This window comes from Bidens hawaiensis, unplaced genomic scaffold (genome assembly GCF_021521415.1).
Source record: "Bidens hawaiensis isolate Kalapana, Puna unplaced genomic scaffold, B.hawaiensis_p1.1 tig00005770_1, whole genome shotgun sequence".
NCBI classification, from domain to species: Eukaryota; Viridiplantae; Streptophyta; class Magnoliopsida; order Asterales; family Asteraceae; genus Bidens; species Bidens hawaiensis.
In genome coordinates this window covers 690203-703075 of record NW_027491378.1, presented here as the reverse complement: position 1 = coordinate 703075, position 12873 = coordinate 690203, and the positions used below count along the sequence as shown (strand labels likewise).

At 37.8% G+C, this 12873-nt stretch overlaps 1 protein-coding gene, 1 long non-coding RNA gene and 2 pseudogenes across 4 annotated transcripts in view; 1 reads left to right on the top strand and 3 right to left on the bottom strand.

Moving 5' to 3' along the window:
- The window catches only part of LOC143630616 (uncharacterized), a 198371-nt gene that overhangs the window by 41856 nt on the left and 143642 nt on the right, over positions 1-12873 (top strand). The gene's annotated exons all lie outside the window — the stretch shown is intronic.
- LOC143630610 (peptide methionine sulfoxide reductase B5-like) lies at positions 253-2103 on the bottom strand. The gene is made up of 3 exons (XM_077099584.1): positions 1859-2103; positions 682-838; positions 253-567 (listed from the first exon to the last, which is right to left on the bottom strand). Exons 1-3 carry the CDS (start codon positions 2101-2103, stop codon positions 406-408), a joined length of 564 nt encoding a protein of 187 aa, XP_076955699.1. The 3' UTR covers positions 253-405.
- LOC143630617 (fatty acid amide hydrolase-like) lies at positions 2877-6654 on the bottom strand (annotated as a pseudogene). Its single transcript, XR_013153205.1, has 20 exons — positions 6233-6654; positions 6029-6138; positions 5904-5964; positions 5647-5828; positions 5441-5561; positions 5238-5315; positions 5011-5158; positions 4817-4929; positions 4671-4746; positions 4517-4588; positions 4379-4430; positions 4219-4302; positions 4043-4130; positions 3860-3959; positions 3696-3788; positions 3565-3633; positions 3401-3465; positions 3258-3319; positions 3061-3156; positions 2877-2976 (listed from the first exon to the last, which is right to left on the bottom strand). The product of XR_013153205.1 is annotated as a fatty acid amide hydrolase-like (transcript).
- On the bottom strand, positions 6659-11155 carry LOC143630613 (fatty acid amide hydrolase-like; annotated as a pseudogene). The gene is made up of 18 exons (XR_013153203.1): positions 11019-11155; positions 10827-10936; positions 10700-10763; positions 9578-9886; positions 9267-9491; positions 9097-9209; positions 8633-8708; positions 8467-8538; positions 8347-8398; positions 8191-8259; positions 7989-8072; positions 7815-7918; positions 7635-7727; positions 7506-7574; positions 7356-7420; positions 7220-7281; positions 7047-7142; positions 6659-6870 (listed from the first exon to the last, which is right to left on the bottom strand). The product of XR_013153203.1 is annotated as a fatty acid amide hydrolase-like (transcript).

Genomic DNA, 12873 nt, shown 5'->3' with positions numbered 1-12873 from the left:
GGAAATAAAATGTTATCCAACAGCTTTCTTTTATATGTTTTATTAACACATCTGAGTGAAATTAAGTTTTGTCTTAACGATATATCACATATCATCGGTTACTAAATATGAATTTTATTAATTCAAAACAATGGAGGATGAGAATTTTCTTTTAAATTGGTAGCTGCCAATATTCCACGAGGATGGATGGAAAACCATGAATAATTTGCTGATGTGGCAGATTGGATTTTGAAGATAACATATGTAATCCAATTTCCAAAAACACAAGTTTCACACTTTTACATAAATAAATTGTCTTTGTCTTGGATATACAACTAGACCAAAATGGCAAAAACCACTTGGTTTAAACATTTACACAAACAAAGTTAATACTTATTATTTAGATAACAGTGAGTAGGGAAGGTATTAATTTCCGTCTGCGTTTGCTGGTGTGAACTTGAGGGAGACGCTGTTGACACAATGGCGTTCATCGGTCGGGGTGCGAAAGCCTTCACCTTTAAAAACATGGCCAAGATGCCCACCACAAGCTGCACATGTGATTTCCACTCTCATTCCATCTCGATCAGCCTGAAATGAATGCATCACTTTACCATTTAATTAACTATATATGATATGATGAATTGATGACTAGCGGTAGGAGCAAAAAATATAAAAAAGAACTGGAGTTTGTTTATAAATTACATTACGGTTTATGGCTCCGGGGAGACCCTCAAAGAAGGCAGGCCAACCGCACCCAGAATTGAACTTTGTCGTTGACTTGTAGAGAGGGGTCCCACACCCTGCACAAGAGTAGACTCCCTCCTCAAAGAACTTGTCATACTGTCCCGTCCCTGGATACCTGTCAAGGAGATGTTTGCGATTCCTTGTGAAAACTCCTTTTAACTTTTCAATAGTTATAAAACTGTAACTTATCACTCTTACACCAAAAGCTTTATTACTTTTCAATAAGTTAATACGTTATAAGTAGGCTAAAATAAGCAATCCCAAACACCCCCTAAAACTCACTCCAGTTATCATTCAACCTTAAGTTGTCATTTTGATCTGTACCTGATCATGGTATCAGGTACAAACAAACCAACCAACCTACATTGTCAAAGGCACACGTCTGGGCAAGGCCTAGGCGTGTGCACCTGGCTCAGGCAAAAAGATATTATTCTCCGGTTTTGACCAAATTTGGACAATGAGTGTGTCCTGTTCCCAATAACATAAACTAGTTCTCAGACAATCGATCGAAAGCTGTTGACAAATTCAAATTGGTTGCAACAAAACGCCATTCAAGTTTTTTGTTCTCCATAAAGGTTTATTGTTATCATATATATATATTTATTTATTTAAGTCCACTGTTGTCATATTATTGTTTCATTATCTGCTAAACTGTTGTTAGCCGATTGTTGATTATCGATTTTGTTTGGTTCGATTGAAGTTGAAATATAGGGAGGGAAGGATGGATGATTATATAACTGTAAGACGTTTGGTAGTTAGTTAATGATTTGTGAAATGAAATGAGTAGTAGTAATATTACTAATTACCCACCCGATGATCGTTGGCACATGTGTTTGAATCATTGTAAGGTAAGATAAGAGAAATTGAATCTAATGTAAGTTAGTTAGAAGGAACTAGTATATATGAGATGAGAATAATAAGTGAGTGAGGAGTGTTTTGTTGAATAATAATAATAATAATAATAATAATAATAATAATAATAATAATAATAATTTGTGTTTGTGTGTGTAAATCTAACAATCACTGGAAACAAACAAACAAACCCTAACAATAATAATAATATATAATGAATCTAATGGTGTGAGTAAGTAAGTAATTGAATATGATTGATTTGTGAAAGTAATAAGGCGCTTACTCGGTGCCTTTCTGTCTGAGAATCCGAAACTGCTCAGGCGATAATACGGCACGCCACTCATCCTCCGATTTCTGAATCTGAGAAGACATAGAAGCAGTAGTAGTCACTCTAAACCCTCTCTTATTATTATTATTCCCAACTCCAATAATCTTCACAAATGATGGATAGTGCAGCTGTTTCAGTTTCAGATGTGATGATATGAAGAAGCTGCTTGATAATGGGGTTATTGTTGACGATGACGTCATCGCTTTCGCCATGCCCAATTCACTCGCTCCTCCTTGAACAACGACTTAACGAACTACATCCCTCCACGTCACCACTCTACTCTCTTATGCTCTGGATAATAATAATAATAATAATAATAATAATAATAATAATAATAATAATCCTTTTTTTTAACAAACAAAAAAAATAACCTTTGTGCGTAGTATTTACCCCCACCCAAGTCCTTTTTCTTTTGTTCAGCAGTGTTAATTAACATGTTATTTCCTAAAACTTTTATACGTAATTAATCTCCCCTCCTCGACTTTCGGCCCTCATATAAAAGTCCAGGCTTCGCCACTATACTTAAAGTGTCATGTCACTGTCACTGTCACTGTCACTGTCACTGTCACATAGGCAGTAAAGCTTTAACTAACTCACTGTTCACCCTTTGGCACATGTCTCTTTTATTTATGTAATGGTTTTGATGGTTAAATGATGACCCCCCGTTCCTCCATAACACTTGGTCCGCGTTTTAACGAGCGAAGTTGGTATTTTGTAACACATCTACTCACAACATTATGAAATATAAACAAAGTGTTCCAATATTCTAACCAGATAAATAATATCCAAAGTAATTAAACATATGCAAACTCCAACAAGTGTTTTGACTTTAACCAATTCATAGCAATCAAATCTTTAAACAAGCCCACTACATTCTTTTACTTCATTTGTTAATCACTGATCCAATTTTCTTAGTGCTGCTTAAGAGCAGTAGTTGAATACAAACTTAAAGACGAGTACATAAACACTCGGATAACAAGCTTAGTCTTAATAAAACAGAATGTCCATGACAATCAGCGTCCCTTTAAAACATCAAAATATGAAGCCGGCTTCTTTGTCTCAGAACATAGTGCCTGAATGTCCAAAATCAGTATCAGTATACAATGTTAGTATGGTGCATGCTGACAATTATGTGTATTTGGTTAAATCAAATGTACCTCGCATGCAGCAGCCAAACGCATAATTGTAGCTTCGCCCCATGGACGGCCTATGATCTGCAAACCGATTGGCAGCCCTTCCTTGTCATAGCCTACCTGCACCAGGTAATATAATACATACATACATACATATATACACATACAATTCAAACGTCATCTAAAACAAGTTGATAGATTATAGATATTAGCACGCTTACAGGTACAGAAATGGCTGGGAGTCCAATAAGATTCCCTGCTAGGATGAAACGCATCAAACTACCTGAAACACCACAAACACAAGGTACGTTATACAGTAAAATCAAGCATAACGAAAAAATAACACATGATATTATTAACTCACCCGTTGCCTTCAAATCTGTCTCCCCTATATCAAGTGCCCTTTTGCGAATCAAAGGAGCCATCATTCTTAAAAAAAAAAAAAAAAAAGTTGCTCAACCTATAATAAAACCATGTTGATATTTTATAGTTTGATTAATAACATAAAAAATTGGAGGCCACACATACCCCGTGGTTGGCGTAACTATGACATCAACTGTCTTGAAGATCTCCATGTGATAGTACATCGCCCTGCGCCTGCAGTTGCAATCAACCATGTAACGATAAACATAAAAAATGGAATGAAGAAAGACCAATACCTGAGGCGCTGGGCAGCGACATAGTCCGAGGCTGTGAACGAGCGGAAAAGTCTCAGATTGGTGCGAGAGTCCAGTGTAAATTTCTTTTCATTCCTGTTCAAGTATTAGTTATATTATATCAATAAGAAGCATTGACATTGAGCATGAAACTAATGATAGCATACCCCGTCTGACAGTGAGGTGTAAGGGAAGCTAATGCTTCAGAACCAATCGAAACAAGATGCGATGTTCGTATCTGGTGAAGCTCTGGTATGACAACCTCTACTACCTTTAACAAAAAAAAGTTAATATCCTAAACAAGTTTTAATTGATTCAGATATATATATATAAGGTTGCGAATATTATACTTACTTTGCAGCCATGAGTCTGTGTTAAGAGATTAAGAATATCTTCACACTTAGTTGAGATGTCAGGTGAGAAAACATCATTAAACCACTGCACAGATTAAGATAGATAATAATAAGTATACACTTAGTTGACGCCCGAATAGGCGAATACACATAATATGATATAATTAGATCACCTCTGTATACTTTCCCAAACGCATCGATCCCAAAATACTCAAAGTCTCATGAGATGATGATAGATCAGGCAAGCATGGGATGGACTGAATGCAAAATTAATGTACATATAGTTAAATTCTTACTAAAATATCACAAAGGAAGAAAAGATGATGATCTTACGGGTTTGAGGCTCAGTTTATCGGTAGGAGAAGCTCCTAGAATTGCTGCATACCTGAAGAGATTAATGAATAGCGGTGTCGGTGTGTCGGTTTTCCTTACGTAAGTTATAGATAGAGAGTGTGTTACTGTGTTACTTACACCAGCATGACATCCTCGACGCTGGATGCAATCGGTCCTATAATTTCTACGGTACCTCCATCGTGTAACGCCCTGAGAATTTAATATGTTTAGGAAGATAACAACTGGTTATCTTTTCACAAGTATTACTATTTAAACAAGGAAGTTAAGTTACCCTTTGATGTCGGTACGCCCAAACGTTGTTTTTAATCCCACAACACCACAAAGAGAAGAGGGAATGCGGAGTGAACCTGTGATAATTAACAAGGTAAAGAATATGTCTTCAATTAATATTTATGTATATATATATGACCAACCAACCTCCTGCATCGGTTCCCAATGCAGCCGAACATATTCCAGAAGCTACAATTGCTGCTGGACCTGAAGAAGATCCACCTGCATACCTCTCCGCATTATGTGGGTTTCGTGTTGTTCTGTTATTATAAAAAACACGCGCACATCAGTTTCACAACTTTCAAATTAATTACTTTGTCATATATGTGACTAAATCTTACCCGTTGTTCGGGTTATTTCCAGTAGTCCCTAATCCAAATTCATGCATATTAGCCTTCCCAACAAAAATCACCCCGCAGCTCCTTAACCTTGACACACAAACTGCATCCTTATCAACGGTATGCACCTCATCAAACCATGTCGTCCCGCCTGTTTAAATAACCTATATGTTATGGCAGGTTGGTATAAAGAATCATTTAGATAGACATATATATATATATATATATACCTTTAGACGGATGAGGATAGCAATCTATATCATCCTTGATTGCCATGAAGATACCATCCAAAGCTGACAATGGTTTTCCTACACAACCCAAGAAATATATAACATTTCATTATTCTAAATCTAATTGTAGAACAAAAAATAGTGTGTGCACTTATACGCGTGCAATTGTGAAATCCGAAAGATATCAATATTAACATAAAAACCTTCTTCAAACCGTTGGGTTGAAGCTGCAGCCTGCTTTCTGACATCTTCACCATCGAATGAAACCAATTGTCGTGTTGGATTTTTGAATTCTTTAATTGCAGAAATGACATATTCAGCCACCTGTTAAATGAAGAAACTAAGCGAATAAATCCATATATCTTCAAATTAAGATTAAGAAATAAGAATCAGTATGATAGTGGCATACCGTTGATGGGGTTGTGATCCGTGACCTGTATGAATACGCATAATCACGAATCTTCCAGTAACGAAACAATGGAGAACTCAAGCTGCTAGCAGGATCATATTGGGGAAGACATCTGATGCCCGAGTCAACTCAGTCTTGAGATTTTCCGTCTTCTTTGAGACAAACCACTCCTGGTTCTTGTTCTAGTTTCAAGATTAAAACACAAAGGATTATTTTTAATCTGTCACCATGCATGCACAAGGTAGACAAGTTAAAACCTTGAGGAGGAAACTCAGGTCGAAACATAGGCGGTTCTGGTATCACGGTCTCCCTTAACATCTACATAAATAACATAATATAAGTAGCAATTTTGAAAGATAATTAACGGTTAATGTAGACCGACCTCTTGTATCTTATTCTGACTCTTCAAGTAAGCAACAATGACCGGACCAATGAATGGCATTTCAACCAACATAACAAAAATCCTCAGCCATAATCCGTTCAAATTAGGAGCTGCAAAAATCAAATACTTTTAATTACTAAGCAAACAAGTATATATATTTTAAAAAAAAAAGTATATAAAATATAATTAACTAGAAAACAGGACCTTCGATTTCTCCGGGATCGTACTTGACTTTGGTCAAATCAACTTGGTTGGCAGGCAACATAATGTGCTTCTTCTTCCCCATCTTCACTTATCGAACACTAGACACGCATACCACTGTTCCTTGCGCATGAATAAATAAGGTTGAAGGCTATCGGCTGACATCAAGATTGACCATCCAACTGAGAAGTTTGTTGCTTTGATGATGAAACAACATTTGATAGCATAGCAAGTGAAGAAAGTGTGAAGAAGTTGGTGTATGGGAGCAGGTTTAACTGCCCTGCATTTACTTTCACATTCTTTTTAACAGAATTTATTTACAAATAAATCTGATTTTTAATTTTAATCACTCGAACTTTGGAAAATATACGAATAGACATTTAATTGTAAGAGAATAGTTTAAGTAAATAAAAACAAGGTTTTACATGGTATACTAACACACCACTTATATTATGAGGTAATATAAAACTAGGCTTTACATGGTAATTAATATATATCAACATATATGCCATAATATTTTTACAATTGTTTGAACAAAAGTTATCGCTTAGAATCGAGTAATCCTTGAATCTTGTTTCTCATTTACCCTTTGTAACATCGAAAAATATTACAGGCTTCCTCTTAGGTTCATTCCATTGTTGCTGCAAACGTAAATGCAAATAGTCAACGGTCTCTTTATGTTTAGTCTACTCTTTGACTTTTAAGGTCAAATACACTATATATTTTCCGGCTTTAATTAACATGATTATCTTTAAATTTAGATAAGTTGGCAATGATTTTGCTTAAAATAGTTGAAAGTACAAAGGTCAAGTTTTACCTCTATAACAGCAGCCAAACGCAAAATCGTTGCTTCACACCAAGGCCGTCCTATTAGTTGCAAGCCTATTGGAAGTCCCTGCTTATCATAACCAACCTAGGCAGATGCAGGCAACAACATAAGACACGAGGAGTCGAGGAGTCGTTACTTTTATCATTTGCATGCACACTTACAAGGACAGAAATAGCCGGGAATCCAAGAACATTTGCTGTCACTCCATATTTCATTAGACTAGCTGAACAACACACACATATAATAATAATAATAATAATAATAATACATATTTTCTTAAGTTAAGTATATATGCACCTGTAACCTCCAGATCCGATTCACCGCAAGCAAGTGCACTCGGGTGAATCCTAGGTGCAGTCATGCTGGAGAATAATAACACAATTATATTATAAAAACAATCAACATATACATACATATAGTAGCTGCTGAGCTTATCAATTATCATACCCTGTTGTCGGGGTCACAATAACGTCCACCTTCTTGAATATTTCCATGTGGTAATACATTAATCTCCGCCTGCAACATATTAAATAATCAATAGTGCTCAAGTTTACTACATAATAAAGCTCCTGTTACCTAAGACGTTGCGCAGCAACATAATCTGAGCCTGTGAATGACTCAATAACCGCCAAATTTATTCGACTTTCCGATGCAAGTTTCTGAAAGTTCCTGCATTAAAAATAAACAAACTCGAAATATTGGTTTTTCTAGTTGTGATTAACATATTTGTAATTATACATAACAAAACACGCGTACCTTTCTAGGAATCGAGGCGTTAATGAGCACAGGGCTTCACTACCATATGAAACGAGATGTGCTATGCGCATCTGTTGAAGCTCTGGTATAGTAATCTCTACTATCTTGAACCACAGAGAAACCAAATTATTGCAAGCTGGAAGAAGTAACATTTAAGTAGACGTATAGACTTACTTCACACCCGTGCATCTCTGTTAATGAAGTAAGAACTTGTCCACAGACTCCGGATATGTCAGCCGAGTTTACATCATCAAACCACTGAAAGAGCGGTAAACATAGACATATTTAGTACTCTTTAAGACCTTATTAGATAATATTTTTTTGTAATCATCTTGCTACAAAAAAAAAAAAAAAAAAAAAAGTGGCGAAAAACTACCGCTGTGTACTTCCCTAATCGCCATGGGAAGCTAGCAACTGACGACAAATTTGGTAAACAAGGGATGGGCTGCAGAAAACGGAGGCTAATATAATAAGTAGTGAAAAAAGAAAAGTGGAGTTCTTTTATGAATATTATCCAAGTACAAGAACACACCGGTCTTAGACTGATTTTATCAGCAGCAGAGGATCCCAGCATTGCTGCATATCTATGGAAAGAAATCAATAAAAAGTTGACATTTAACATGCAGTCATGAGGATAAAACAAGTCAATTACATCAGCATGACATCCTCAACGCTTGACGCTATGGGTCCTATAACTTCTACAGTCCCCGGGCCACATAATGTCCTGCACAAGATACATGATTTAACATTTCAAATGACTACTTGTAATTTATGGTAGCATAGAAGGATGGCTGTATGTTGGCTAAACTTAAACTCACCCTGTCGTGTCAATCCGTCCATAAGTAGTCTTTAATCCCACAACACCACAAAGTGACGCAGGAATTCGAATCGAACCTGATCACATTTAAACTTTTAGACATGAACATAAGTAAAATCCAAGTGGCGGGAAGTTCGTTTATTTAATAAACGAAATAACATGAACACATGTTTCGTTCGTTCATTTATGTTCGTTTATCCATTTATGTCCGATTATTTATGTTTGTTTACATATTAATAGAAAATAATTAAATATTATCTTGAATAGTCATTTACTTAATGTTTTTATATTTGTTCATTTGTGTTCATTTACATTTGTTTGTATATTTTCATTTATGTTTGTTTATTTTTGTTCAGTTATGTTCATTTATGTTCGTGAACTGTCTGTTTAGAATAAACGAACAAGAACATGCCCTTGTTTGTGTTCGCTCGGTTCATTTACATGCCTAAATAATAGTAACACAACCTCCACCATCCGATTCAAGTGCAGCGGGACATATTCCAGATGCTACAATAGCTGTAGACCCTGACGAAGATCCACCCGTATACCTTTCCGGGTCATGTGGATTTCTCGGTGTCCTGTCACAAGAAATATTATAACTAGTTTATTCTTATTCACAACTACGAAAATCTTACCCGTAATGCGGATTCATTCCGGTGTCTCCCATGCCCAACTCATGCATGTTCGCCTTCCCAACAAATATCACACCGCAGCTTCTTAACCTAGATACAGCAACCCGTCCTTGTTAACCGGGCATATGTCATGCAGCCATGTTGTGCCACCCTTTGATGGATGAGGATAGCAATCAATGTCATCCTTGACCGCCATGAAAACGCCATCCAAAATCGACAAAGGATGTCCTGTTCCGAAAACAACATATCATAATGTAGGTTCAAAGTTCAAACTAACTGTAATGAGCAATATATAATACAATATATTAATATACCTTCCGCGAGCCTTTGGGTGGATGCTGCAGCCTGTTTTCTAACGTCCTCGGGATCGAAAGAAATTAATAAAGGTATTACAGGTACCATATTCTTGCATTCCTCCACTGCTGCAATGACATGCTCAGCAACCTGTTTTGGTGTTGCAAGCCCGGACCTGTAAGCGTGTGCGTAATCACGAATTCTCCAGTAGCGGAACTCAGAATTCGAATTCCAAGTTGGGTCGTGGTGGGGAAGACACCTGGAAGCTGAGTCAACTTGGTCTTGAGGGTTTCCATCTTCTTCAAGATGAATCACTCCAGCTTCTTTTTCTAAAATCAGTAGCATCTAGTTAGATACATAACCAATTCAAAATGTACACATGTAACATGATATCAGATATGTAACCGGTGTTGAAATGCACATAACCGACATTAAACACGCATAACATAAGTCGCGCACCGGGGCTGGATTACACGCATTACGAGGCGCTAGATACGCGTTTTTGGTCTTGTATGCGTAACTGACTCTTGAACACGTGTAATCAGTGTCGAAAACCAAAAACGAAGCTTAAACATACAATATTAAAAAAATATCATTTTTCAAACCAACCCGTTCTAACCTGAAACCCTTCTGACCCAAACCAAAGTAATCCTTCCTCTTTTTCTTTTTTCTTTTTTTTTTGGTTAAAGGGCAAATAATGTAGTAATAGAGTGTTGTTGGGACCGGACCGGACCGACGGGTCGAACCGGTCCAACCGGGATTCGGTCCAACGGCTGGTCCGGTTCAATATAGTTCGCTCGGCTCCCGGGAAACCGGCTGGTTCGAACCGGTTTGGCCGGTCGGAATGGAAAACCGGACCGGTTGAACCGGTTTTATAGAAAAAATTAATTTTTTTTGAAAAATCATTTTTCCAGCCCGACCCGTCATTTTTTTTTCCAAAGTTGTTCGGTCGGTCCGGTCCGGTCCGGTTATGAAAACATTGAGTAATACTAAAAAAAAGCCTGGATGGAGGGGGGCCACTGGTCCTATAATAATAAGATCCAACCAATATCTATCTATCTATATATGTTTGTTGGGTAGAAAAACAAGATTAAAAGTAAAATGAAAGTTGAAAAAAAAAGTAAAAAGTAAAAATGAGCTACCTGGAGTTGGAGGAAACTCAGGTTTAAACATTGGTGGCTCTGGTATCTCTGTATCTTTAAGCATCTGTATGTATGTATGCAATTCATTATCAAAAACATATATATGTACAAATAGAATAGAATATACCTCATCCATTTTGTTGAGGTTATTCAAGTAAGCAATGATGAAAGAACCAATGAAAGGCGCTTTAATCATGTAAGCAAACATCTTCAGCCATAATCCAGTCATACGTGGAGCTATATATACAAATCATTTCATCATCAATCTCAAACATTACATTAGATGAATATTATTATTATTATTTATGAAATGAGTGACCTTGGAATTCTCCTAAATCATACTTGACTTGAGTCAACTCAACTTCACTTGCAGGAACCATAACATTAACCACCTTCTTCATCTTCACTTCAACTGTTTCCTTACCTTGGATTATTCTTATTTAGATATTATTTAGATAGTATTTAAGATTCAAGAAAATCTTTTTTGTACTTTCTAGATAGTATTTATGAAAGTGACCCTTTTTTTTTCTTTTTTCTTTTTAATTCAACCTTATGTCAAATAACCAAGAGTGGTTAACATGTCAATTTTGTTTCATTTTATTATTTGTATACCTTAATGAAGAAACACTAATCGACCCCGGGCAGATTACGTATAATCTGGGGGTTAAATAGATGTTTCCCACGAGGGGTTAGATCCGGCAAAGACGGTTCTGATAACCTGCAAAACAGACACCGTGAGCTCGTCACTGAGAAGGGGGGGTACCTCCTTGTGACCACCCTCCGGCGTGAGAATCAGACTAGATTGCTCTTGAATATAAATGTATATTAAGAGATTGCTAGAGCAGATATCAGGTATAAGATATGAGATACAAGATAAGATGAGATGATCATACCATTTGGGGTATTTATAGCCGAAGGTAGGTTTCCAAGAAGGTATGGCCGGCTGAATAGTATTCCTGTTCTACCAACTGTGGCCTACGCACGTGCCATGCTGGCAGTTGGTGGGTAGGCAGCGGCTGATAGTAACCAGGCCTGCTGTGTACCATTCCTTTTCCACCAACTGCAGGCTATGCACGTGGTATGACAGGAGTTGGTGAGTAGACAGCGGCTAATAGTGACATACAGTACAAGAGCATGCTGCTCGCCATACTGTTGTCAATGAGCTGTCGTATCTCTGGTCAGATCTTTTGCCCATACCTCGTCAGGTACAGTACAAAAGATCCTCCAGTATCGTACGGACTGGCTCATTTGGGCGGGAGTATTCCCCCTCCCGCCTTTGTGCGGGATTGTTCCCGGCTTTGCTCATTCCTTCTTCAGGTGACATTACTGAATTATTTTGAGAGCTAAGTGCCTTGTGCGTGTAGCCTTGCTGCGCGGGTGGCCTTCCCTGATGGCTTGTATCCGCAGCTGCGGGAACAGGCGGAGTACTTCACCATTGGGAGGCATTTCTTGCGGGAACAGCTTGCGTACTGCGCGTAAGGACGTCACGTCTCTGAGCATGGTGGGTCCTGCGGATCCAGTTGGTTTCTGCGCAGACGTCTCTTCAAGGTGAGTCCTGCGGGTCCAACTGGGCTCTGCTGGGACCTACCTCTTCAAGTCCCCCCAGTCCAATGTTCTTCTCATGAATGTTTAATAAGTGAGGTAAACTTTTGGACTTAAGCAAAGGGTTTTGAAAAGGGTTTGGTTTTAAGGTTTTCCATGGGGATTCTTCCCGCGGAAGTCCTAATGTCACTTGCAGAAATTCCCGACTTTCCTGCTTGATCTTTGGGTGTGATGCGGGTAGGTCTGTAACCTCCTCGCAAGTCAGGAGCGTTGAGTTCCACTTGTGTAGATTCTCCATGAGGTTTTGGTAGTTTTGAACATAGTGATCAATTATGTTAAACAACCAATTCCATCTTGGAGGTTCAAACAATCTAGTTCTCGACGTTCCCGCTATGCGGGGATGTTATTCCCGTTTCCGCAAGCACTGCCCAGAAGATCCTTCTTGGTTTCAATTTCCTGCGGAGTGCTAGGTATGTGAAGGGTTTTGCCTTGACACTGTACCCGCACTCGTCTTATAGTTTACTTCCAAGGTATTCCTGGCTTCAATTCCCTGCGGGTGCTAAGTATGTGAAGGGTTTTGCCTTAACACTGTACTCGCACCTGTCTTATAGTTTCTTGGTTGCCAAGGTAAG